The 27,416-nt window shown below is 45.2% G+C and overlaps 1 protein-coding gene and 1 long non-coding RNA gene across 3 annotated transcripts in view; one reads left to right on the forward strand and one right to left on the reverse strand.

Moving 5' to 3' along the window:
* LOC147008835 (uncharacterized) overlaps positions 1-3,907 on the forward strand; it is a 108,022-nt gene extending 104,115 nt beyond the window's left edge. For both annotated transcript variants that reach the window (XR_015053338.1, XR_015053339.1), the window contains one exon: positions 3,071-3,907. This is a non-coding gene — a long non-coding RNA (uncharacterized LOC147008835). The remainder of the gene's footprint in view (positions 1-3,070) is intronic.
* LOC147008836 (dual specificity protein phosphatase 6-like) lies at positions 1-27,072 on the reverse strand. Its single transcript, XM_085864324.1, has 4 exons — positions 26,015-27,072; positions 13,957-14,151; positions 12,604-12,942; positions 1-1,760 (listed from the first exon to the last, which is right to left on the reverse strand). Exons 1-4 carry the CDS (start codon positions 26,424-26,426, stop codon positions 1,456-1,458), a joined length of 1,251 nt encoding a protein of 416 aa, XP_085720450.1. The 5' UTR covers positions 26,427-27,072; the 3' UTR covers positions 1-1,455.
* Positions 27,073-27,416: the final 344 nt, after the last annotated feature.

Here is a 27,416-nt window from a genome sequence, read left to right on the forward strand (position 1 = left end):
TTCTATTTTAAAACCTCCTTTAATATTTACGAAATGCCATTCCAACCTGGCAAGTGAGCATTGAAAAGAGCAAACGCCTTCACACTGGTGAATTTTCCAACACCACGATGGGAAAAGGAAGGGAATCGAAAGACGCACAGGGAAGGTTAACAGTCTTCCACAAAGACAAAGCCATGAACTCAAGACTTGTGTATAATGCCAGGCTGAAAATCCATCAGAGAGGAATTTGGAAGAAAACTGCCTTAAATGTGGCCCACAAATCAAAAAACTTGAAATAAAGTGGAAAAAAAACACTTTTCCCAATTCATCTGAAAATGTGGTTTATCATAGAAACATGAGTGCTTGGAAATGGAGGCTGAAAAGCTGCCAGCAGCTTCTTGGCCTCGATTGTCCTGTATATAAAGCATTCAGTGCAGAACAAACATGGTGTGTGACAATGTGTGACAAGACAGAGCACCGAGAATGAACAAATCCATTTCAGATAAACTCACATAGCCAAAAAGACGCCAAAAAAGACAGGTACGAGGATAAAAACTGATGGTACGTCAACCCTCATTTGAAAAGAGCAAACATACGATCGCTTGGGCAGGAAAAAAAGGCTTTTCCTAAACTCACTAAATATTTCATCAGCACGTCCCTTAGCGATTCATATATAACAAACATTTCAGAAAACCTTAAAATGTTTCGGGTAAGGGAGCCTCTAAAAGTCCATTACCAGAAAAAAAAAAAGAAGAACCGCTTGCAGATTTGGGGCATAAATCTTGTGTGACCGGACTACTTAAGAAATTCATACTGTAAACATTCACAAAAGTCAAACCTGCATTCGTATTTTACAATATAAAATAAACGGTTCATCCCAGACCTGATCCGCAAAAAAAAAACCCACCCCAGTGCCCCAGTCTGCAATTTGTTTTTGTATGGCGCAGCCAATACACGATACACAATGTGTTCACCAAATCCACCTGTGACGATACGACAGGAGTCGTTTAAAACTGCACTGATCGGACTGCAGACGAGTAAGTGAAGCAAATTTCGGTGAACTAGCCTGACTACCTTCGTAAGACCAGTAATGCAGCTTTGGCTGAAAGAACACTGCAAGATCACAAACACACCTGGTATATTCAATATAAAAAGAAAGCTGTACAGATAAGAGCAAACGATGGCATCAAATCCTTAACACTAATGAAACTGCTTTTTGTCGAGAAACATCATGTGCTCGACCCCGCCATATGCTGTGGCGAAATGATGTCTAGAAAGGTGGTGACGGCAATCGTCTTTCCCTTTTCATGAGCAATGTGCTCCATCAGACACGCGTAGGGTGTTCGACAGAAAATTGGTGACTTGGATAAGGCTCTAAAAAACGAACAGGTGCTCAACCTCATGCCACGTGAGGATGCCAGGAGCATGAGACTCAGAGGAGCCATAGAAATGACATTACTCTGTGGCCACAGCATATCAGGATCCGAGTCTGAACACATTATGGTTCGTGGGGGTCGTAAAGAAGAGTGTCGAGGGCTGCTCGGCTGGTCGGTTATCGCATGGCGGTGAGCCGAGGCGCAGCGTGTGCTCAAAATCCATGAGTTGGCCGAGGAAATTGAAATTTGGCGAAATGTTCGCCTTCTTGCGACGCACGAGTTCATAGGCATCATTGAGGGAGAGGTTCAGAGTCTGCATGAGGTACGCAACTGTCACGGTGACCGAACGGCTGATCCCCGCCAGGCAATGTACAAGTACACCACATTTCTTCTTACGAGCTTCATCTGTGGTAGACAAAAAGGAGAAAAACAAGAGTTTGTTCAGCAGAGAAAGATTGTTTGAAAACGTGTCGATTTTTTTTTCATTCAAAAATAGTTTTTGAATTGGGATTTTACAGTGAAACAAAAGTCAAATTTCTATCTCGTGACAATCGATAAGGATTATCATTTTACACAACTTCATAATCTTATTTCAATAAAAAATGCAACTTCAAGTGATCTCCGGGATGCTGCCATTTTGAATAATAAATGAAGACATCAAGTCATCATATAAGACAAGTGTATTATGCGTCTCTCTTTGAATTGTGTGTGTGTATATATATATATATATATATATATATATATATATATATATATATATATATATATATATATATATATATATATATATATATATATATATATATATATATATATATATATATATAGAAAATAAATGTCAGTGTGTGTCAATCTGTCCATCAATCCATCTCCATAACTTCAAAAACATGAAATCTCACAGCCCCAGACTTTGAATGCATAAGAAGACAACTCCAAGGTGGTGCATGAATGAAAATTGGGTGTTTTGGTAAATTTAAACACTCCTTTTGAAGATAATTTGTGGAGTGCTCATCACGAAAAACCAAATAAGCCTTACCAAGATGGCGGCGTGCCATCTTGGTCAGCCATCTGTTGGCTCGCTCAAGTTTGAAGCCACCATTTTTTTTTTGGCCTCCTCAACAATTCCTTGACTTGGAGCAGGCTGCAATGGTTTCTTAATGATAACGTTTTTTTTTTTTTCCACTTTCCTGAAAATTAACTCTATTCATTGAGCTACATGATTTAATGCATTCACTGCGAGACCTCGTGCCCTGTCCCCCAGGTGGACTGCTTATCCATAGTGTCTGCCAAATCTGTATCTATATTCTTGGATGTTTCATGATGTGGGTATCTGCATGGTATCAAAGCAAATCTGGAAAAAAGACATTTTGAAAAAAAAAGGTTAAAACATTTGCGTGGATCCCGAACTGATGTACGACGTGACGCATGCACAGATGAGCAGGCAAGATGGCAAATTATCTGCAATGCCTATTTATCAGGGGATTGAACGTTGCGATATCTCCAGGGTCGTTCTGCATTAAGATGCAACTCTTTTGTGGATAAAGTCATTATTGGAACAAATTTGTTTTATTTCATCAACTGCTGCAATTATCAACCATTCAATTGGAGTGCTTGCTTGAGTGCTTAAGCCACCTGCCGAGCACCCTACAGTCAATAACGGGACCGCATAATGTCATTCTGAGCAAATCGTTCATTCACTGCTGATGCTTTTGCAGCGCCACATCATCCTAAGCAAGTGGTTCGTGCTCCGCCACCCTGAACGAGTGGTTCGTGCTCCGTCACCCTGAGCGAGTGGTTCGTGCTCCGCAACCCTGAGCAAGTGGTTCGTGCTTCGCCACCCTGAGCGAGTGGTTCGTCCTCCGCCACCCTGAGCGAGTGGTTCGTGCTCTGCCACCCTGAGCAAGTGGTTCATGCTCCACCACCCTGAGCGAGTGGTTCATGCTCCGCCACCCTGATCGAGTGGTTCGTCAAAAGGTATTTGTACGGTCTCTGTGTCTCTATCAGCATGGAAAGATCAAGGGAAGTACGGTAACAAATGGTGAATGGACCGGAGGGGAAACCCATACCCCCTTTCTCCAGGATGTGGTTGCAAACGTCATTCATCGGCAAACTCTGCTTCAGCCAATGGGAACTTGAGGTGAAGATGATGAGCCGACCAATGGGCATTCGGATTAACCGTGATGTCATTACGGTTGAACCAATCAGTGTCTAGCTTATTGAGACTTGCACATATAAGCACACGCCTTCACTTCCTCCTTCACTCGCTGCGATCTTATCCTGAAGAGTGCAGCACGAAAAGCTTCAGTCACTATTATGTCGTGTTTGTATCCATACATACACACACACACACACACACACACACACACACACACACACACACACACACACACACACACACACACACACACACACACCTGCAAAAGTAGGTATACAGAGTGCCAGAGTGTGCATGGGTGTCCACACTCGACTAGTGGAGTGTGTGAATGCCGGGGAGAAACAGTTTGAACATTTGAGGGATTAATATGTTTATTATTGGTATGTTATTATTTATATGCTTGTATAATCAATAAAATATGTTTTGTGCACACGTTTTGTTTTTCATTACTGTTTACCTACTTTTGCAGCCCCCTGTATACATACATATATACATATATATATATATATATATATATATATATATATATATATATATATATATATATATTTAGATGGTACAATGACCAGACACTTTAAAGTGGTAATATGATGAACTGTGAGATGGAAAAAAGCAATGATGTCCGTTGGGGAGGGTTTGGAGCAAGAATGGAATGGAGGAAGCTGGAAGGGGGCATCGCATATAAAGAAAGGAGGAGGCTAAATGACATTCCTCCGACGGCCCAAATCGGCCGAGGTGATCGCATACTAAGATACTTAATCAATGAGACTTTTTCAATGCAATGTCAAATGAACAAGACACTCAAAAATGTATTGTTTGTGATTACCAATGATCCTCATTAGTTAGTGGACATCACATTAATTGCCCCGTTTCCTGTGGAAAGCAAGCGACATCACAAGATGGCGTTTGCAGTACCCAAAGTTCTACATGAATTTTTCATCATTGCTCCTTTCACCTTCTGATGACTCCAGTGTAGTGTTTAATCTTACGTTTGATTTTGTTTATGTACCATATCCTGATGCTGTGTGGACTGTGCTTCCCCACTGATGGACCTCTGGTAGCTTGTCCATGTTTTTATGTTTGAGCCTGTGGAATAATTACTGAAATGTTGCTGTCCAGGTTCTTCCCAACATCTTTGTTCTTTGTTCTTTTCACATTTCTTTCTACTTTTTCACATTTCTCCTTATTTTTCCTAATTCTTGCTTTTTATTTTCTTTTGGCTCTTTTACTCTTTATTTTTCTCTTTCTTTATCTTCTTAAGAGAAGTGAATTATTGCAGAAAAATTTCAGTGAAGCTCACTTGGCTGTGCCTGGATAGGTTTGAGGGTTGTGGAGTAGTGGCTTAAACCAGAATCCTATCCAGGTTCCTCCTAATAACTCCATCTTTGCTCTTTACTATTTGGTTTCCTTCTGATAACTCCAATGCAGTATTTGGTTTTCCATTTGATTAGGTCACTAGCTGTGTTTGTCTGAAGTTAAGTCTGCTGTTGTCTAATGTCTGTGAGTGTGTCTGTCTGTGTCTGTGATTTGTGTGACCACTCCTCCATGGAACTATAGACAATGTAGAACAAAAAATAAGTAAAGAAGGCAGAATTGTGTAATAATGTAATTTAAATGGTTAATTAAAAGACTATCAAACTTTCAGACAAAATTGCAACAATGAATGCTTGACACCAAAATAAACTAATCAATGTGTGTGCCAATTGCCTAATAGGGTCATTTCAGTGAATTAGGACTCAAAAAGGAAGCAACTTGGGGTTTTTATTTCGACCGCATTATCCACATTGGGTTGGATGTACGGCTTACTCGTACTTCTTTTCATTTAATAATGTAAATTGGTATTGAAGAACAATAAATGGTAAAAATCTGATAAAGATCATTAAATCATTCTTGGGTTTTTGTAACTTGACTTTTGTTTTACTTTTAAGAGATTCTGATGAAACAAAGCATTTCATGCACTTCCTTCCAACCATGTTACAAATATCATTTATAAATGAATCTTGCTATATATATATATATATATATATATATATATATATATATATATATATATATATATATATATATATATATATATATATATATATATATATATATATATATATATATATATATACATATACACACACCATTCTCTCCCTCTCCCCCTCCCTCTCCCTCTCCCTCTCTCTCTTTCTTTGTTCCTCATGCACAGCCACATATTGTAAGTTGCAAACTCCAAACTCAAGGTACAAATACAACTTTATGTGTGTGTGTGTGTATGTGTGTATTGGGGGGGGGGTAACATAGGCAATGTGACCATGGACTCATGTGTGGGTATGGGTGGGCATAAATTCTCGATGTAAATGTGTACCGTGTAGCGCCACCTAGTGGTGGTTGCAGAGGGTATTATTACAATTTCCTTTTTTACCTGGGAAACGCTGACACTGCACGGCTAAATTTGTCCTCCTTCCTTACCCCCCCCCGCCCCCCTCCACGAAAAAAACCCCAAAACAGAGGGGCCTGACAAAACCTATCATCGTGTTTCCAGCGAGAAGGGATATGAGGACGAACAGGGGGCAAGGGGGGCGACATGAGGATGAGAACGGGGAAGGAGGATGGGGGGGGGTGAGGGGTTGAAGCACTTTATGCACAGGTAAACTTGTCTTCCTTTCCTTCTCCTGTTCACCCAAAATGATGGGCAAATATGACGACTAATTGGTCCGTCAGCGAAGCGATAGGTCGGCTCTGCTTGTCAACTATAGAAATGCTCCTCAAAAAGACGGTGTTTGTGGAACGGTATAATAAAGTTAAATGCTGGAGGATGAGAATTAAACTCTCTGCTCGCTTTCATATCATTAGTCTCGCCCCACAGGGGTTGCGACACCATTGCAACATCCGTGTGTGTGTGTATTTGTCCACATCTATATATTTTCACTTTAATTATTTTTTCTCTGCAAACGCTTGTCCGATCATAGGGACTCCCCATGGAGAATATTTTAGTGCTAACTCTGATGTCATAGGTCACATGGCATGTTAGCCATCTTTGATTGAAGGAAAACATTTGGATATCTTCTTCGAAACTGTTCAACAACAAAAAAAAGAAACTTGACATGTGCTATTAACTCCTTACAGGGTATATGGGGTGATAATGATGACATCATTGGTGAAGTGGTGTTCCAGCCATAAATGAATTAAAAGCCTTTTCTGAAAATTCATACATCTGATATACGACCCGATGTGATTGAAAAATTGAATTTACGACGTCACCGGCCATGTGGTCTTGTGGCCATATTGCATTGAAAATAATAACGTAAAACCTTCTGTAGAACCGCTTTACAGATCGATGCGAAACTTCATGTATATTGTTACGGTTCTGGAAATTCACAGAACACCATTCAGGCTTCCCAGAGATCAGTAATGTCTAAGTGTGTGTTCAGATTAGATTTCCCCACCGATGTTTAACGCAAAATTATTCGTGTAACCGGGCTGTGATCTTTGAGTCAGCCATTATTCTTTTGCTATCATTATTTTGGAACAACCACTACTTCAACACCCACAACCGTCTTTCAACAACCACGCCATCCCCACCACAGCGCCAACCACAACTACCATCTCAACAACCACGCCATCCCCACCCCAGCGCCAACCACAACCACCATCTCAACAACCACACCATCCCCATCACAGTGCTCTGCAACAACAACATCTCAACAACTCCCGCCCCAATATCCATCAGAACGGGTAAACAGAAATGACGGTTGGAAAACAACTGACCCCAGCCGAGCTCTGTTGGAATTTTCCCTCAGAAGGGCGAAAGAAATATAATGTCCGTGATCGGGCCAAAAGAGTGGGCCAAGAGCCGAGCCGAACCCCACTGGAATGTCCCCCCCCCCCGCGCGCCACGAAGGGAGGGGCGAGGCGCCGGGGCGATAAAAGGCCGGGCTGAAACGCCAAGAGGTCGGTCTGGGTTCGCCGTGGAGTTGAGTGGAAGTCTGGGAGCGGAGTCGAGCTGCAATCGTCTGCAATCTGGGAGTTGCAGTCTGGGAGTGCAGCACCGTTCTGCTCGGAGTCTGTCAGCGAGGGGAAAGAGTGTCCCTCTGCTTGGTCTCTCTCCTTGGTCGACGGAGGCACCAGTGAAGCCGGAGAGGAGTCGCCAGCCGGATCGCCATTGAAGGCACGGGTGGAGTCCAGCGGAGTGCGGGCAGGGCCACCGAGGGTCGCCGAACCAAGGCCCGGCGAGTCACCACGAGGGTGAAAGGTAGCCTGCGCGGTCTCTCGGAGGCCTTGCGGTCTCCACGGCTCCGTGAACTATTAAAGGCCCACGAGGTCCAGTTCTTGCCCTTTTCTTTCCTGGCGTTTTTCTTTGTATGAACGTTGTGGCATCATGTCCTTAAGTAGAATTGTAATAAGTGTACATAATAAATAGAACAGTTGTAGTTCTTTGTCTTGCTTGTTCCTGCATTGCTTTATTGTCTACATGATTGCATACGTGCATGATTGCATACGTGTGTTACAAATAAATGTCCTTCTGTGAATGATGACCTGTTTGTTGCGTCCTTTCCCTCAATTGAGCTGCCGTATTGCATTCAAGACATTAACTGGCTTTTAAATAGCCTATAAAGAAATCGGATCCGGTGGGGCTTGGCTATATACACTGCTCGGCAAATCGCAAATGGAGCGAGCTGCTTAAGCGGCTCGTTTCCAAGCAAGTCCCGTTGAGGTGTAAATCCTCGGCATTTCTGTCTGCGCGCATACTTAGGTAAATCGACAATTCGGCGATCGGACCCTGCCGCACGCGGACAGAATAGTTTGCTGATTTACGGTGTGATTAAGAATACACCCGTAGCTGGATTTCGGCGGTGATCCGAAAGCTGCGACTAGGTTTGTCACATCTGGTGGGCGCGTGCGGCCATGAATTAGCTAAAAGCGGTCGCCCGCTCGCCGGAGTGGCGGAAAACTACAACAATATGTTCGACTTGTCATGGGGAATACAGTTTGAAATTTTTTTTTCATATTCTTTGATGGGATTTAGCCTTAATGTGCACAAAAATAGTTGTGAAATATCCTAGTAATCGATCAATAATGAATAAAGCTACAGATAATGGCAATTTGTGTGACATAATAGGGTGTATGAATGATAGAGGTACATCGGCCATAATAGTCGCGTGTTCAGTGAAAGATGGTATTTTTGTTCAGAATGAGTGCACGAGGCAAGAGTATGTGCACTACCGAGTGCTGTTCTAGTTTATTACTTATTTATCACAGGGTGGTGAAAAAGTTATTTGAATGAGACATTTACAATAGTACAAGACAATATTGTATTTATTTTTCAAAATAAAAGTATGTTGCATTTGTATAATTAATGGATGCCTTTACTCTTGTAAGAGCGTGAGGTCATCCACCACTCAAACGTGTCAAGGCTTGAACCAATCATGGAAGGGTCACCACTTCGACATAGGATACTCCCCTGGAAACTTTAATTTGTTCACGGTGTCAGTGATAACTTGCCGAGTCTTAGTGAATTACACTGAGGGATCTTGAATATCTACCAACCACTGGTGTTGGCTGATTGATCATCCCGCTTAACATCCATTTGAGGGATGGCACACACATTGACGAATTATCCCGCATGTGAAACACCAGGCTGACAGTTTATAGCTGGGTCGGGATTCAAACCCAGACTACACAGCTCAGAGGCGAGTGCGCTTACATCAAAGCTATCCTGTGACCCCAAATTTAACTCGTAAGAAAATATTTGTTTTACTTTGCATAAATACTTTTGTCATGAAAAAGAGACGTTGGGCTGTTGTAATGATGCGTCTTGGACTATTTTACATACCTAGTGTGCACAGAATCTTGTGGACGACACTCATATGTATCCAAACCTCTCCCCTCTCCTTCTACGCTACACTCCTGTTCTCTCACCTTTTCTTTTTTCTCTCAATACATTTCTCATTATCCACTCCCCTCCAACTCCCAGTATTTTTATAAATGGATGCCCCCCTTACCTGGAACCTTATTTGTGAATAAACCTTCTAAAAATGTTACACTTCACTTTTATATTTTGAGTGCAATTACATAAAAAGCAATCTCATTTGAATTGGGATATGAACGAGCTGAACGCGTCTTATTGTTTGATGGTAAAAACATGAAACATGCTCAAACATGAGCGAAAATTAATATATCAGTCATCTGAGTGGGATACAAGCTTTTATTAGGAATTTTACACTCTCAGAAGCTGTTGCACATTTTGTGCTAAACTGAGTTAATAAAAAAACTACAACTCTGTAGAGCGCATACCATACCTCCGCCAGACTGAACAGTTCATGTTTTGTATTCCACAGATAGGCCGGTTCTGCATCTGGACCTGAATCAAAATATAATTGGCTTGTTGTCGTCACCTACCCAACTCATTCACAACGTTTTGTCATAACCCATCCACAACTTTTTGATATATTGTGTTGTATATCATTCTTGGCCAAGTAAAACATGATAGTATCCAGATCCAGATCTTCATCAAAATTGAATCAATTCGTCCTTGTCATACACCCAACCCGTCCAACAAGTTTCGGCCGAATTTGTCGATTAGTTTTTGAGATATCTTATTTGCAAACAGACACATAAACGGGTGAATACATAACCTGCGTCCACCTTTGGTGGTGGAGGTAACAAAAACTTTTATACAAACGAGTTTCGTTCGCAAAAAAAAGAAAGGGGTTTATTGGAGGTACATAGTTTGCATTAGGTCAGAGATCGATAGTAAAGTAGATTTGAACACACACACACACACACACACACACACACACACACACACACACACACACACACACACACACACACACACACACACACACACACACACACACACACACTATAATTAAAGATAACGTCGATTGTAATTTCAGACGTTCAGAGTGGATTCTGCTTTGTCTTTATTTACAGTATACAAAAAAAACAGAAAAGAAAAAGAAATTGCTTGCGGACAAGCATGCCGATGTGATTTTAAATAGTTCATGAATAAATAAAAAAATTATAGCCCTGCTTCACACATAACTCACACCAAGAACCTGAGTGATCAGAAAGTTTTCATGAAAAGCATTTATATGTCTAATTTGTTTTGCGTAATGAGTGTGTGCTCTAATATAAACCAAACGAATTGCATTATGTACAATACATTATTTACAGTGCAGTTGGAAGAAAAATTGCCTCATCGTAAATTTACTCAACTAACCCCTATCAGCACAACTTTGGACTAATAAAAGTGGAGCCAAGGCAGATGGGGAATTAGGGGCCTTGTCTCGGTGTGTTGAACTAACCAATACATTTCTAAAGCATTTTATTCATTTACAGCTTAATGCAGGTGGGGGCTTGACGAGGTGGAAGTCGAGGAGGAGGAGGAGGAGGAGGAGGAGGTTAGTCTGATAAGAGGATTGTTATTCACTAAACACCAAATGGCTGGAAGCAAATGCCTTTTCAAACAGTAGTTATCGGGCACGGACTAAATGCATCAACTCCTTGAATGAGACCAATGAAAATCAAGTTAATCTAGCCTTCCAGTCTCAGTAAGGCTTTAGAGACTAAATGTTCTTCATGGTCTCTTTTGTTCTATCCAATAATTGGTTGCTTAATTAGCTTAGTGTCTCAAAACAAGAAATATGAGAACTTCCATGGTACAATTACTTACCTTTCATCCTGCACGTACTCCTTCACATCACTGTGTACACACACACACACACACACACACACACACACACACACGGGGGTGGATACTTTGAGACCTGGTAGGTCTCCCTTCCACCTCCGAAAACCCACCCACGTGTGGAGATGGCAGCCAACAGCAACTTACACACACATACACACACGTTTTATGATGGAAGAGTGTTTTAGGAACAGGCTGGATGCCAGACACATAGCTTTTAAATCAAATGTGCATTGTGGCCTCGTAAGGCCCTGGAAGGAAGACAAATCCACATCCATACAGTATGCACAGCCAATGATGTGAGTATCGTGTCATCAAAATGATATATATTTTTTTAATATTCAAGACATTATTAATTGTTCGATAGTCCGACGGTCAGTGGAGGTATGAGCGATGCCACAGGAGGTGCTGTAATAATGGAATCATAACTATGGGTGTTTCCTAAGAGATCTGAGAAACACTTTAAAGTCAGATGAGATGAAAAAACAAAGTCTGATTTATCTCTGCATTAAAATATGCAAAAAGTGTGAAAGGACATTTTTTTAAATTTATTTACAAACTTCAGTACCGCATTTACCACTAAAAGATAATTAAAAATTAAAAATGAAAACAAGAGCACACCGCAGGGGGTTGTTAGGACTCAAAAACGTTGTCATTTTGTTGAAGTCATTTCAAAGCACAAATCCAAAACAGAAACCTTGGAGATAAAAGACAGAACACAGGCCATCATGGTGCCCAGATGATGATCCATGCGGTCGGAAAACCATTCATTTGCTTGCAGGTTAAGGTTCTTACTTTGGGTAAGGGAACTCTGTTTTGAGTTTAACATTATTTACAGAAATGCTTTAAATTATATTATATTTCAGGAATAGCCGATACTGTACAATTGTGTGTGTGTGTGTGTGTGTGTGTGTGTGTGTGTGTGTGTGTGTGTGTGTGTGTGTGTGTGTGTGTGTGTGTGTGTGTGTGTGTGTGTGTGTGTGTGTGTGTGTGTGGTATTAAAGCCCCTCCGTAGCTCTATCAAAGAGACGTCTCACACGATCCTGGAAAGCAGCTTACTATCTGCTTTGAGCAAACAAAAAAAGCAGCACGTAGTGAAATCTACCACTACCAAAGGATATAACGCAGTGGGATATCTCAGGATAACCAAGCCATTTGTATCTCGTATACTTCACCATGAAACTACTTTCCCCTAACTGCTGTGTTGTTGCTTCGAAACTTTCTCCCCTCCCAATTGTACTTTGAAATGAAACTTCCCAAGAAAAGAATGATTCATATATTGCGGTTTATGTTTCCACCACACTTAAAGTTCAGCTCGTTTATCAGAGTACAAGTCAATAAGACCCCGATTGATGGAGGGAAACAAGATTTGCTGAAATCAAGGAATGCGGGCACGGCAGAGCTTTACTCACCGATAAATGCAATGGCCTCGGGGAAGAACTGCGACAAGTTCTGACTCCAGTGGTCAGGCACTGGAATCTGCTTGTACACGAATCCACCGGCGCCCTCAAAAGCGTTGGGAACGTTAGGAGTCACATTGAGGATGTAGCGAATCCCGTGAGCCGCCAGGGCCTCGAGATTTGTTGAGTCACGTGCACAGCCTAGGTAGAGGTATGGCAAGATCTCGACAGGGAAGGAACGGGCTGGTATGCCTCCACTGCCACTCCCGCCACCCAGACAGTCTTCGGGTGCCGTCAGGTGGGACATTAGGTCTGGGCTGCGGTCGGCTGAACCGGGTGCTACTGTATTGCCTGCGGAAGAAAGTGTAAAATTCAAGAGGAAATTCCGATCCAACCGTATTTTGAGGTTTACGATAGATAAGGTGCAAAAACCATGCAGTTATCAAAAACAGGAATCATGTTTTGTCTGCAAATGATTGTGAGCTCGAATTTACAGTGATGTCATATGATCCTTTCCCATTGCTTACGAAGTGAAAAATCAAGTGTAACTTGAACTGCATACATTAAGCACTCATTTAATCGCAAATCAATGCGGTGTGTGTAACCGAAGGAACTGGGTCACTGGCATCACCTTCTGACAACTTGAAACAATCAACGCATCAAAGAGATGAACCCTGCACGGGGTCTTCGATGTCCAAAGAGAAGATTAATAAATTCGTATTTGCAAAAAACTAAACTTGTGGTGATAAGGTGTCAGCTCAGATGGCAAATCTGTTGTTTTTTTCTCCAAAATGCAAATTTACTCAGAGTCCTTTGCCAGTGAATGCCGCAGAGATGGGGAGCAAGTTAGAGGGACATCAAGACAAGAAGTACGGGCAAGTAAGGTCAAAGTAGTGTTCAAGGTTATCGAGATATGTTACGATTTTGACTATTTCACCACCCCTCCACAATCCCGATGTGCTCAATAAATAAACTCTCTTTCCTTCCTTGATTCCAAGTTCTCATAATTTATCTCTCTCTCCCTCCAGCTTTGCCCCTTCCTCCTCATTTACTTAATTTTCTCCGTTGTCCAACAACCCACCCAACCTCCCCCACACACATGTCCCTTACTGCAAATTGATGATGACTATTATTGAAGTTTTTAGACTTTAATATATGAGGATCCTTGAGGTAAATGAACTTTCCATAAATTCGAAATATTCTGCTTCAAAAGCAGAGTTTCTCTTGTTTGGCTTTTCGAACGACGCACGGTGGATTTTCCTTTTTCCCCCTCTCAATTAACACTAATTGGATGCAGCTATGACCTTTCATTAGTCATTTGACCTCCCAATTGTAATCCACAAATGAACAATGCAAGGCACGTACCGTCGTTAACCAAACATGGCTTGCTCGAATCTGGGTCGGACTCGACATCCGAGCAGTCGGAAGAGCCGAGTCGCAGTGAGCCTAAGCCGAGGATGGGCAGGTTCGCGGGAGGAGACGTTCCACTTCCTAGAGAACTCCCATCAGAGCCAACATCACAATGATCAGGAAAAAGTGCTCGGAAACGAGTGAAACCACCTGGTGGAACAAGTAGTGGTACAGGTTACCGTTAAACATGTAATTATTACAACGCTGAAGTCTCTCACATGCAAGTGGAACAAGTACAAGCCCACAACTCGGGAGAAGACAAATGCATGTTGGAACAGTTTGTAAAACGTGGGTCCTCCATTATGGGATAGGTGGACACCATGTTGAGTGTTTTATTACCTCGGCCACCAAAGGTTAAGGAGGTTAAGGTTTTTTTTTTTTTTTTCTCTCTCTTTCTCTTTCTCTCTTTCTTTCTTTCTTTTTTTCTTTCTTTCTTTCTTTCTTTCTTTCTTTCTTTCTTTCTTTCTTTCTTTCTTTCTTTCTTTCTTTCTTTCTTTCTTTCTTTCTTTCTTTCTTTCTCTCTCTCTCTCTCTCTCTCTCTCTCTCTCTCTCTCTCTCTCTCTCTCTCTCTCTCTCTCTCTCTCTCTCTCTCTCTCTCTCTCTCTCTCTCTCTCTCTGTCTCTCTCTGTCTCTCTCTGTCTCTCTCTGTCTCTGTCTCTGTTTCTGCTTCTGTTTCTGTTTCTGTTTCTGTCTCTCTCTCTCTCCAGGGTATCTCAAAAAGTTTTGCATGGATCCAGATAAAATTTGGTGGGCAGGTTGGGTGTTTGACAAGGATGAACTGATTAGATTTTGGTGAAGATCTAAATCTGGATCTGGATAGGATAATTATTTAATTTACAAAGCGATTCTTTACCATTGAGAGACAGGGCCAAAAAACGATATATAGCACGATATTTCAAAAATGTGTTGGGCCTGATATGTTCTCATGGATCAGGCATTACGTGGCGGAGGTATGTGCTCTACCGAGTGCCCTTTCAGTAGGATTAAGCAATTCCCAAATCCTTTGGGTCACACCAATAGTATGGGGATAGCAGTTTGTAAAAGTGTAAACGATGTCACGTCAAATTGCAGCACTCGTACACGTATTATTGTTGCAACTATGATGGCACTACAGTAGGTGTTCCCATTCGCTTCACAAACCAAGTTAATGTTGCATTGTCCATCAAGTGCAGCCATTTTACCAATATCTGCACCAGGTGTCTGAAGGAGTGGAAAAAGAAAATTTGGTTTGATCGATGTGGCCTTCCTTTGTGAACTGTAATCATACTATTGCACACAATTATCTAAACAATGGCTTGTATTGGTTTCACTGATAACATATTGTGAGCAGTCAAGCTGGTCATAATTCCCCCAAGAGCGATCTGGATGCCCAATTACAAATCGTTGATGGAAATATTGTCTTTGCTCCTCATAGCTGCCAATTTTGCTTGGCTGACACCACCGATGATGTAACAATATGGTAACCTCACCAAAGGTTAAGCAATTATCATGATGACAATGACTAAATTGCAAAGATAATGAGGATTTAGATTTTTGTCAATTTATCTGATTCACTTGTTCGTCCTTCCATGTGTAACATTCGGTTCCACCCATTGGTTCGACAACTGGCCTGATTCCACCCACAATTTCAACCTGAAAAATAATACGGCCACCATGTTGGTGCTTACTGCTATCTTCGGAGCTGTCATATTCATACTTGCCATGCCCTCCCTATAAGTTTTCTCTTCAGTATAAAACGACCAAAGCGATTGTTGAAAAGACAATCAAATATCAAAATGTTGCAGCCGATAGGCATCATGGGCCAGGCCTCAGCGATCGAGGCAGCGGTCTGTTGCCTATACACTGCCTAGATAACGATGTGGCATTCTTTCAAGCAGGGCTTTTAGCGCGGACGTTCCACGGGTCCTTGCTATAATTTCTGACTCTTTTTCTCTTAGATGACTCAACCAGGAAGGAAGTTTGGGTCACACTTGGTGTGTGTGTGTATATATATATATATATATATATATATATATATATATATATATATATATATATATATATATATATATATATATATATATATATATATATACACAGTACACACATATATGTATACACTTGGTGATTCCAAGAAGATAATTGGATTTGGGTGGTTTATGTTGCAATTCCACAGGGTTTCTGCATATCTCACAGGATTATGAGTTGGACAAGTGACCTGTGATGGCCCATGCCATGCAGGAGCTGTTTTGATCGCAGTTTGTAGGAGTTGTTTTGATTGCGGTTTCTGTGAAGTCAGTGATAGCATGATGGGGAGGGGAAAGGATTATATATTCCATTTTTGATGAGGTAATGAAGGAATATGCAATGATCGATGTGGGAGTGCCCGTTAGCTTTTATGAGCGGGAGGAGGGTGAGGAGAGGACAGAGTTGGGGTTGGGGGGGGGAGCAAATCGCAGACAGGTCAGAGGTCTCTCTGTCTTCAACTGCCTCCTTTCTGGTCTTGTACCCTCTGCTCTCTCCATGCTTTGACCACCCCAGGTTTCTGCATGGCACACAGTGCACCATCAACCCCCTTCTTGTGAAACTACCTAAATCCAGGATCACTGCTCACCTCCACTCATTCATTTCTCTTTTCTGCCTACCTGTGGAACCAATTTCCACATTCTCTTCAATGTATTCTTCCTTGCAGGAGTTCAACACAGCGGTTCACCACCATCTCAGATCATCCTCAATCCAAAATGATGATCTTCTCAACTATAGAAATGATCTTATGTGTCAGGTCAGGTTCGATCTGTGACCTGCTACAGGTACCATGTAAACCTGTACTAACCTGTTCCATGGTCGGGTTGTCGGCGACTAAACCGTCTCCCCCACCAGGTTTTCTGGTGAGGAGGGTGTTTGGATATGGACACCCAGCAGGATTAAAAACAAAACCTGTCAAAGGGCGGAGGAGCTCCTTGTGAGCCAACGGCCATCCATATCTAGTGCCCAACTGTGTCTGCGGACGTCCTCCTGCAGTTGGGTTACTTCTTATTAGGAGGTTGGTGGCAGGATTTGCACTCCAGCCACCGTAAAACGCTTCATTCCGCAAAACGCAAAAACGCAAAAAAATCTGAAAACCCACTCCGTGGGAGTACCTCCTGTGCAGCTTCCCTTCGCAGGGCAGCTCACCGGATGATGGGATTGGGGCAAAGCCTTCGGGACCCCCAATCTTTGATAGGAGGGAAACCACGGGGTAACATCCCTGGGTCAGATTGCGGGAGAGTGTGTCGGAGTGGTGCTGAGGTGTCGTCCACCAGACGGCGGTCTCCTTGGGTTAACCTGAGGCGGTCCCTTCGGGTGGGTGCCTGGAATGTCCTATCCCTAAGAGAGGATGATCACCTGTCTCTGTTATCATCTGAGCTCAAGCGTTTGGACATCGGGATTGCAGCTCTCTCTGAGGTTCGGAGACCGGATTGCGGCGAGATAATGGTGGGTGGTTACACCTACTATTGGTCTGGTCGCTCTGATGGTTACCATACCCAAGGAGTTGCTGTAGCTGTGTCCAATAAGCTGACCCCAATGATAATTGAGGTAACACCGGTCAACGAGCGTATTATGAGATTAAGGATTCGTCACTCCTTGGGTGTCATTTCCCTGGTCTCTATTTATGCTCCGACTGAGGCGAGTGATCTTACCGTGAAGGATGCATTCTACGCCACACTCGAGTCTGTGGTTGATCAGTGCCCCAGACGAGATACACTTCTAGTCTTGGGGGATTTCAATGCATCGACTGGAACTGATAGGGATGGTTATGAGGTGTGTGTTGGTCCCCATGGGTCAGGAACTATGAACCAGAATAGCACTAAGTTCCTTGACTTTGCAAGAAGTCATGGACTTAGGGTGGCTGGTTCATGGTTTCAGCGCCCGCAAGCTCATCGCTGGACTTGGTATTCCAACGCTGGCGGTGTGGCAAAGGAGATTGACCATGTCCTCATTGACGGTCGTTGGAGGATGATCCAGAACTGCAGGGTCTACCGGAGTGCTCAGTTCCTCAATACTGACCACAGGCTTGTTGTAGCAACTCTAAAGCTGCACCTTAAATCCTGGAGAATGGTACCATCCCAGCCTAGGCTGGATGTTGCCAAGCTCAGGGATGAGAGAGTAGCTGAGGAGTTTGCGAACAGGCTGAGTGGACACTTGGGGGTCTGGGTGCTTTGGGGGTCCTGAAGAGTTGTGGAGCACCTTCAAGACCACCGTCCTTGATGTTGCCGGTGGATGCCTTGGAGTTCACCGCAGGGCAAAGAAGAATTTTGTCTCTCAAGGGACACTGGATACCATTGACCAGAGTCGCAGGGCCAGGCTGAATGGCAGAGCTGAGCTGTTCAGGGAGCTGAGGCGTAAAACTGTACGTGCACTGAGGGTGGACAAGGAGGCCTATGTGCGAGGAATCTGTGAGGGGGTAGAGCATCACCTGTGGACAGGTGATTCTCGTCCCGCTTACAGGGGAATTCGCGCATTACGTTCATCCAAGCCCATCCCTCGGAGCACTGCAGTTCGAGCAGAGAGTGGTAGGCTCTTGACAGAGGAGTCTGAAGTGAAGGCCCGCTGGGCCGGTTACTTTGAGCGGTTGTACCAGGCTGATCCCCCAGCTGTCGAGTTGGACGTCAAGGGTGTTACAATCCCTGTTGCTGACCCTCGAATCAACTGTGGTCCACCATCGCTTGTGGAAACACGGGCTGCGGTGAACCAGTTGAAACGGGGCAAAGCTCCAGGGATCTGTGGCATCCATGCTGAACTTCTCAAGGCTGGTGGAAATGCTGCACTCGCGTCGTTGCATGCAGTTTTGTGCTCTGCCTGGAACACAGGCATCATCCCAACTGACTGGAAGAGGGGCCTTGTTGTCCCTCTCTGGAAAGGGAAGGGTGATCGCCAAGACTGCAACAATTACCGAGGGGTGACGCTGCTCTCAGTGCCGGGCAAGGTCTTTGCTCGGATAATTCTTGATAGGGTTCGCCACCATCTGCTTGAGCACCAGCGTCCAGAGCAGTCAGGCTTTACACCAAAGAGGTCAACGATTGACCGTATCCTTGCTCTTCGTGTCCTCATTGAACGCAGACGAGAGTTTCGGCAGGGGCTGCTTGCAGCCTATGTTGATCTCTGTAAAGTGTTCGATTCAGTGAATCAGGATGTCCTCTGGAGGATTCTTGGTCTTCGCGGGGTGCTACCGAAACTGATCGATCTGATGTCTGAACTCTACTCTGGTACTGAGAGTGCTGTGAAGTATGGTGGTACCGCCTCTGACTTATTTCCAGTTGTTACTGGAGTTCGTCAGGGATGTGTACTTGCCCCCACACTTTTCAGCACTTGTATGGACTGGATTTTTGGGAGGATGTCGGAGAGATCAAGTTGCGGTGCATCGTTTGGCAATGTCAAGATCTCGGACCTTGATTTTGCAGATGATGCAGTCATCTTTGCGGAGACTTTAGACATCCTCTTGGGGGCCCTCGAGGTGCTGAATGAGGAGTCGGAGCCGTTGGGATTACGGATTTCTTGGGTCAAAACAAAGATCCAGGCTTTCGGTGACATCTTGGATGCTGCTGTCCTGTCTGTGTCTGTTTGTGGTGAGGATGTTGAGGTCGTGGATAGATTCACTTACCTTGGCAGTGATATTCATGTCTCCGCAGGTTGTGAGCCGGAGGTCAATAGACGTCTGGGTCGGGCCTGGGGAGTCATGGATTCACTGGATCATGGGGTGTGGCGCTGCCGGTACCTGTGCGGGAGGACGAAAGTCCGAGTCTTCAGGTCCTTGGTACTTCCAGTCTTGCTCTATGGGTGCGAGACTTGGACTTTGACCAAGGATCTGAGACGGAGACTTAATTCCTTTGGTACCAGGTCTCTTCGGAGAATCCTTGGCTATCGCTGGTCGGATTTTGTGTCCAACGAGCGGTTGCTGAGAGAGACTCGGATGAGATTTGTTACCTGCATAGTCCGTGAGCGTCAGCTGCGGCTGTATGGACATGTGGCTCGTTTTCCTGACGCTGATCCTGCTCACCAGATTCTCTCAGCGAGGGAGTCTCATGAGTGGAGGAGGCCAGTGGGCCGACCACGTGCCTCATGGTTGCAGCAGGTTGACCATCATCTCAAGGAGATGGGGATGGGCCTGGCATCTGCCTGGGGGATGGCCAGACGGAGGCCCCTGGAGTACCGGCGGAAAGTGGACGCAGCGTCGCGCTGTTCTGGCACATGCTCCCATACCTGACCTGACCTGATCTTCTCTACCCTCGTTAACCACACCCCAATCCTTCCTCCTCTCAAGTTTCCAGCTTTTCCTTCCTGAGAGTTTGCATCTGTATCCATCTTGTCTACCCCATGCATCCTTTCTTGTCTCCCATTCCTCCACACACCCATTGTTTGTTCAAGTCTGCCTCTACCTTGTTCTTCAACTCCGCTATTGGTGTTTCCCCTCCTCCTCCCCCCTCCCCTTTTCTCTACTCTTCATGTTGTCTTGTTACATCTTGATCCAGGAAGTGTACTTGCTCTTCCACGAGTCTGGAGTATGTATACAAGAAAACAAAAGAAATAAAAAATGGGACAGAGTTGGAAGGGGGTTGAGGACCTGTGGTGGGGAAGGGGGTTGAGCGGTTGTGGTGGGACGTGGGGTGGTGTGGGTTTGAAGGCTTGAAGTGGAGAGGGGATTGATGCCTTTGAGTTGAGAAGGGGAGCGTGAGGACTTGGGAGGAGGAGGTTGAGGACTTTGGGTTTGGGAGGGGGATTGATGACTTGCGGTTTATGAGTGGGGTGAGGGGGGGGGAGAGAGTTAAGGACTTGAAGTTACATTTTACATTGTGCAGCTGTTCCGCATGTCCCTGCTGGTAATAAATATCAAGCAAAACAAATAAGAGGTATGAATCTGACAAGAATCCATGTTTCAAGACATATAATGTGTACCGAATGAATTATAGAAAACCTACCTCCAACGCACATGCTGAGCAGAGGACGGTGCACGTGGTGAGCTGAGGGTGGGATGCGGTGAGTGGTGTGGCGTGAGCAGCGAGGGCGGCGTACATGGTGAGCGGCGCATGCAGGGAGCGGCGGGCATCACATGTGGTGAGCGGCAGTGGCAGCAATTCATGTGATGAGTGCGAGTGGCGAATTAACCAAGCATGGTTGAACTTGGAAATTGGCTCGAGTATTATTCCAACAATTCCATCGATACAAAATGCCAATCAATACCGCAGGATATTTGAAGGTTGCTGGCAATGCGTGCAGATTGATCGGCCAGGTTAATAAAGGGTGTTGAGCTTTGTGACATCACATCACTGGCTTGCACCGTTGAACCGGATAGTCAATGGTTAGTCGTGACTAATTCTTTGGAAGATATCGTAGCAACATCGATAGGCTGCTGTGCAGTAACCAGGTTCTTTGAAGATTATAATTGAGGAAACTTTGAAAAGCATTTTACTACTTCATGAGAGATTACATGCACCTCTAATTGAAGTATTATTTTTTCAGATAACAAAGAGGTTTGAGAAATTCAATTTAAAAAAAGCTTATCAATGGGGAACAAACACAAGCGAGGTGGGCGTTGAACAATAGTCCTAGTTGTTAGGTCGAATGCATGTCAGGATCGTAGAACTGTTCATAGTTATCGCCTTCTGGACTCAAGAGCCATCTTAGAAGACTACATATAGTTGGCTGTGCTGCATGGTTTTGTCTTACAATCCAAAGTATTTTGTATCATGAATTAAATGTTTCGTACTTTCAATATGAAGTGATGGTAAGGTGTGTGTGCGTGCGTGCGTGCTTTCAATCTCAGAGTTACTTTGAAGGCACAGTTATATTGTACCTTGTAACAATCCATCAGTATGGAGCACAACAATGCATTCGCTGTATTCTGCATTAATTACAACACATCTATGGAACGTCTATTGATGAAACAAGTGGATGAGTCAAGGCCAAGATGGATGGAAGCAAGATACGCCTTGAGCCAATGCTGATCATATAACTTGGCCAAACGCTTACAGTTTTGTGGAAAACAAAAGCAAAAACAATAAATGTCCTGAAGGCTCACTAGAAAACTCGACAAGGTGTTTGGATGGTGACTTAAGGACAAAAGCAACTCGCATTGTATCAGAGATCCGGGTAAAGACGATTACCCAATAATTTTCAGGAAAGAACGACATGAAAAAGGGTAAAATTATTACTCTTCGATGAAAAAACACACAACTCTTCCATCTCCCTCAAAGCACTACAATTAGGAGTACGTGCAGTCCGCGAAGTGCGATTGCCAATGGCATAACAGGTGTAGTCTGTGGAGAGCGGTTACCAACTGTGCGGTCCGTGAAGCGCGGTTGCCAACCACACAACTCGTACAATCTGTGGAGTGGGTTACAGGGTGCAGACTGTGGAGTGTAGGTCCCAACTGTACAGTGTGCAGTCCGGGTCCCAACCGTGCAGCACATGCGGTCCACGGAGTGGATTGCGCGTGCAGCCCGCAGAGTGGGGTTACCAACCGCGTAGTGCGTGCAGTCCGTGGTCCAACTGCGCAGCACGGGCAATCCTTGTAGGGCAGCTACCAACCGCGCAGCACGTGCTCAGACAACATGCTTGGAATGAGCTTGCAGGTGCTGTTATTTTGGCGCGTTGCTTCTCATCAAGACCTGTTTATCTATTCGACGCTAAATGCAAATAATCAATTCGACGACGATTCTCTCGCATTTATGTTCAGGATGTTCAAAGCGAAGTCATTTTGAGGATCCAAAAATAAATTAATAAATAAACAGACGAGGACGATGAAGTGTGTTGCCAGATGTTTTCTGGAAGCAATTTGGAAATGGCATTTGCGCAACCTTGCGTGGTATGCTTGCACTTGGTTACGATAACACACACTTGGTTAATGGTAAACAACAAAACCCAGGATGCTTGGAGCTTATTTTTTGTGCTATACCTGCTATTTTACCGTGATTGGGAGGTCAGTCGATCTGTGTACCCTTGACAGACCGCCAAGAAGCTAAAGACAGGCGATTAATGTATAAGGCTAAGAACCGACCAGGAGCAGGTCGCCATTCCATTCGCAGGGAACCGATCGAATGAAATCCCACCCAAACTGAGCAGCCCTGGGTATCGAACCTCCAACACCAAGCCCCTCATTTTACAATGAAGAGACCTACACTCGCTGCAAAGTTGCTGACCCAATGGCCATCGTTTAAACCTTCAACCACCAAGGGTATTAAGGAGCACAACAGAAAATGAATTTCCCACAAGCTTTTGGTTCGAGCACACGATTACTGACACGTAGCTCCAGAATTCCCTTTACCATGACCCATGGCGGGAGGATCGCAGGCTTAACGTGCTCCGGGACATGGTAGTCCACACATATGGCCCTGGATGCATTGAATGGATGCATGAGAAGGAAAAAAAAATTAAGGGATTTGAACCATCGGAGTGTTTGAATGGTCAGATTGCCCCTGTGGAAGGATTTCACTGCCAGAAAGGAGAATTGATCCAAATACACACTTAGCTCAACCTACATCGAGACGTCCATTAATAACGATCAATATAAAAACAAATCAAATACATAATGATCTCATCGTTAGAACAAAATGCTACGAAGCTGAAGATTTTCCTGATTGAAAGTGTCTCCGCCAAGTGGAATCCTTCCCCCCAGCATCGAAGGCTTGTGGAGGAGCTCAGTTCATGCATCCCGTGCAACACAAAGACATTGGGAGATATCGATGCACTTGTACAATAATTACAAGGACAACAACACAAGGCAATGAAAAAAAAAACCATAAAGGAGAAGAAATCAACATGTGCGATTTGAATGTAGGAATCGGGGAAGTTTCATGGAAGGAACAAAAGATGGTCAAGAAGTTACCGCAAGACTGGATGTAATCATGACCCTTCGGTGCTTGTGCGACACCATAAATGTTGGGGTTGCACCAGGTCGGCTTGCGGTTAAATTACGGATCTGCTTTCTCATGTTACATGTTTGCTTCAATGACAATAGTCCCAAACCGTTGGACGCTTTGGTATGGGCCACCAGACTGAAGGTGCGGACACTGTTCTGGGATCTTACACAAGCTGCCTCGAGCTCATACTAAAAATAATAATAATAAATAAATACAAAAAGATAAATACAATCCTCAATTTCCACCTCTTGTCAAAATTTAGTAATTTGCAAATTGCAATGTAAAATAATCAATAAAGTCAATCAAGGGGTTTAAAGCAAACCCAGGAATTGTACAGCTTGGAACACAACCGCACACCACCTGCTTATGGGGCTACCTGTTTATTAAACAAGTACAACTGGGTCTCCATTTACAACTCATTGACTTTAAATTTACACATGACATGTGTAATGTGTTCAACGCTGAAAATACGTGGTACACACATCACACATGTGTGGATAATTATTATTCGAATAAAACGCACCGACTCGACAAAGTATCTCTGGCCTATTTATAACAACACCTTGGTCTTTTACCTCTGCAGTTTACAGTGGTGGTCGCCATGTCTTGTTCACATTTGCTTGAAAATATCAATACATTGTGTCTTGTTGTGTGACAGGGAGATGGCTGAGGAGCACACTGAATGAGTGAGGACAACGTGACACGAGTGAGTACACTGTGGGGTGATTGAGAGCATTGTGGTGAGAGGGTACTGTGTTGTGAGTGAGGATGCTGCAGGGTATGAGAGGGTACCATGTGGTGCATGAAGGTAGTGGGGTGAGTGAGGGTGTTGCAGGGTGAGTGAGGGTACTGCAGGTGAGTGAGGGTGCTGCAGGGTGGGTGAGGGTGCTGCAGGGTGAGTGAGGGTGCTGCAGGGTGAGTGAGGGTGCTGCAGGGTGGGTGAGGGTGCTGCAGGGTGGGTGAGGGTGCTGCAGGGTGAGGGAGGATGCTGCAGGGTGAGGGAGGGTGCTGCAGGGCGAGTGAGGGTGCTGCAGGGTGAGGGAGGATGCTGCAGGGTGAGTGAGGGCACTGTGGTATGGGATGAGTGAGGGCACTGTGGTATGGGATGAGTGAGGACGCTGTGGTGTGGGATGAGTGAGGACACTGTGGTGTGCTGTGGAGTGAGTGAGGGTACTGTGGTGTAGTGTGGAGTGAGTGAGGACACTGTGATGTCGAGTGAGTGAGGTCACTGTGGTGTGCTGTGGAGTGAGTGAGGGCACTGTGGTGTAGTGTGGAGTGAGTGAGGGCACTGTGGTGTAGTGTGGAGTGAGTGAGGGCACTATGGTGTGGTGTGGAGTGAGTGAGGGTACTGTAGTGTGGAGTGAGTGAGGGCACTATGGTGTAGTGTGGAGTGAGTGAGGACACTGTAGTGTGCTGTAGTGTGGAGTGAGTGAGACACTGTGGTGTGGAGTCGATTGAGGGCACTGTGGTGTGGGGTGAGTGAGGGCACTTTGGGGGGTTCCCCTGACAAGGGCGCATGAGAGACCACAGACTACTATTGTGTACTTAGTAAGGTAGTTGATATATATATATATATATATATATATATATATATATATATATATATATATATATATATATATATATATATATATATATATATACACACACACACACACACACACACACACAGTAGTGAGACTATTGTACGGTACTCCATGTACGTCATCGGCCTGTAGACCTCTGTCATGGGGACGTTTTACCATAAAACATTTGAGGATCATGTAATGAGGAAAAGCCACAACAAATTACACATCCTCGAAAAAAATACAACCAAGGTGAATCAACAAGTTTGTGTAAACGAGAAATTTATCCACCTCGACACAAACACCTCGAGGAGGTTTCTGTCTAATCGTACAAACTCCTAACGAGGAGACGTGGACATCCCGAATGGACGAGGAAGCGGCACTCACCCGTTTGTGAACGTCTCGTGTAAAGCGCATTTACCTGGTGACCAGGGGTTACCTGCGCGTGGAAGATTTGAACGAGGGTTCTCTCTATATAGCGCTCACAGTGCAGGATCTTCGTGTGTACTCGCACAAAGGATGGACGCGGGGTCGGGGGGCGCACGGGGGATGCCGTCGGTGCAGGTAAATTACCTTCCAGGTAATGCGCCGAACATCCGTCGGCGACAAGCCGCTGGAGGAGCAGAGAGAGCAGCGCGCCGGGACTCGATTCCGGGTCGTCCCCCGAGTTGCCGTCGCTGCCCACGATGTCCGAGGACCCGGGCTCCCCGTCGCCGTACACGAGCACCGTGTCCGAGCGACATCGCTGCGCGAAGCGCTCCTTGTCATCCACATCGCCGCCCGCCAGCAGCGCCCGCAGCGGGAGGCTGCCGGTCTTGAGCCGGCGCAGCATGAGGCTCGGGAGGGACACGCTGATGGCGGAGTCGATCCGAGCCGACTCGAAACTCTCTCGGCTTCGGCAATCCAGGAGCAACAAGCCTCGGGACTCGCAGCCGCACTCGAGCTGCTCGCGAAGCCAGTCAGGGCTTTTCCCACGAGCGGACATGATGTCCGCGAGGGCTGCGGACACCCTCCACGCGGGGTCCACCGCCTCGACCGACGGATCTTCGCACGGCCTGTTTGGGCCCGGCCCGGCCCCACCTGTATCGACCTTAAGGCCGCATGGGCCGTGAGAGCGCGCGCGGAGCTGAGCGCTCCATCAGGGGATTCGGGGGGTCGTGCTCCTGGGGTCGTGCTCCTGGGGGTCGTGCTCCTGGGGTCGTGCTCGACTCGTTTAAAACAATCTCCTCGATTCCGCTATCCCGGCGACTCCTCGCCTCCCACACTCCAGGCGACCCCTTGATTCCCTGCTCCACGACGACCCCTCCACTTCCTTCCCGCTCTCCTGGCGACCTCGTTTCCGCTGCCCCCAGCCCTGCCCGCTCGAATCCCTTGAACGTAACTTGGACAAGTCGGCTCAGGAATTCACGTCCCGGATCGCGACCCTCGGGGTCGCACCGTTCCGTCCGATCGGAGGCGCCACCGCATCCGCAGATCCCTCGACGCTGGCTCTCGATCCCGATGCGCACCGAGTGGCTCCGATCGTGGAGCTTCTTCCTGCCCTCCTTCCAACGTCCCTCTGCTTCCCACCAACTACGGCCTGAGACACACGCTTCCCTCTTTCCCTTGTCCCTCCACCTTCCAGCCCCTTCCTTTCTCCCTCCACCTTCGAGCCCCTCTTTTCTCCTCCCCTCACCTCCAGCTCCTCTCCTCCCCTCCCCGCACCTTCCATCCCATCCCGTGTTTCCGCCGCATCCCGCCGGTGCGTGTACCACGTGCTCGTGTACGAATACCTAGCTCACTCGGCGCACAGCACGGATTTACCATGAACGTGCCTTTCCGCCGGCAAATTGCACCAAACGACGCGAACAAACGTTTCGCCTTGAAGCGAATTATCGGCGAATCAAGAAACGGATAACGATACAAAACTGCTCTCGTAATTATTTTATTTTACCTCAGAATATGTGATAACTATTACCTGAGAATTGTTCGTTCG

Source organism: Eptatretus burgeri, chromosome 18, assembly GCF_056783735.1.
Source record: "Eptatretus burgeri isolate ZD-2024b chromosome 18, Ebu_testis_v1, whole genome shotgun sequence".
In the NCBI taxonomy this organism is placed as follows: domain Eukaryota; kingdom Metazoa; phylum Chordata; class Myxini; order Myxiniformes; family Myxinidae; genus Eptatretus; species Eptatretus burgeri.

Bases quoted from the DNA above. Each gene is read 5' to 3' on its own strand.
- LOC147008836 (XM_085864324.1), bottom strand. From the start codon at position 26,426: ATGTCCGCTCGTGGGAAAAGCCCTGACTGGCTTCGCGAGCAGCTCGAG. The intron at 12,943-13,956 runs GTACGTGCCTTG...TTTCTTCCGCAG, and splicing joins GCCATGTTTGGTTAACGACG to GCAATACAGTAGCACCCGGT. The intron at 1,761-12,603 runs GTGAGTAAAGCT...TGTCTACCACAG, and splicing joins CGAGGCCATTGCATTTATCG to ATGAAGCTCGTAAGAAGAAA.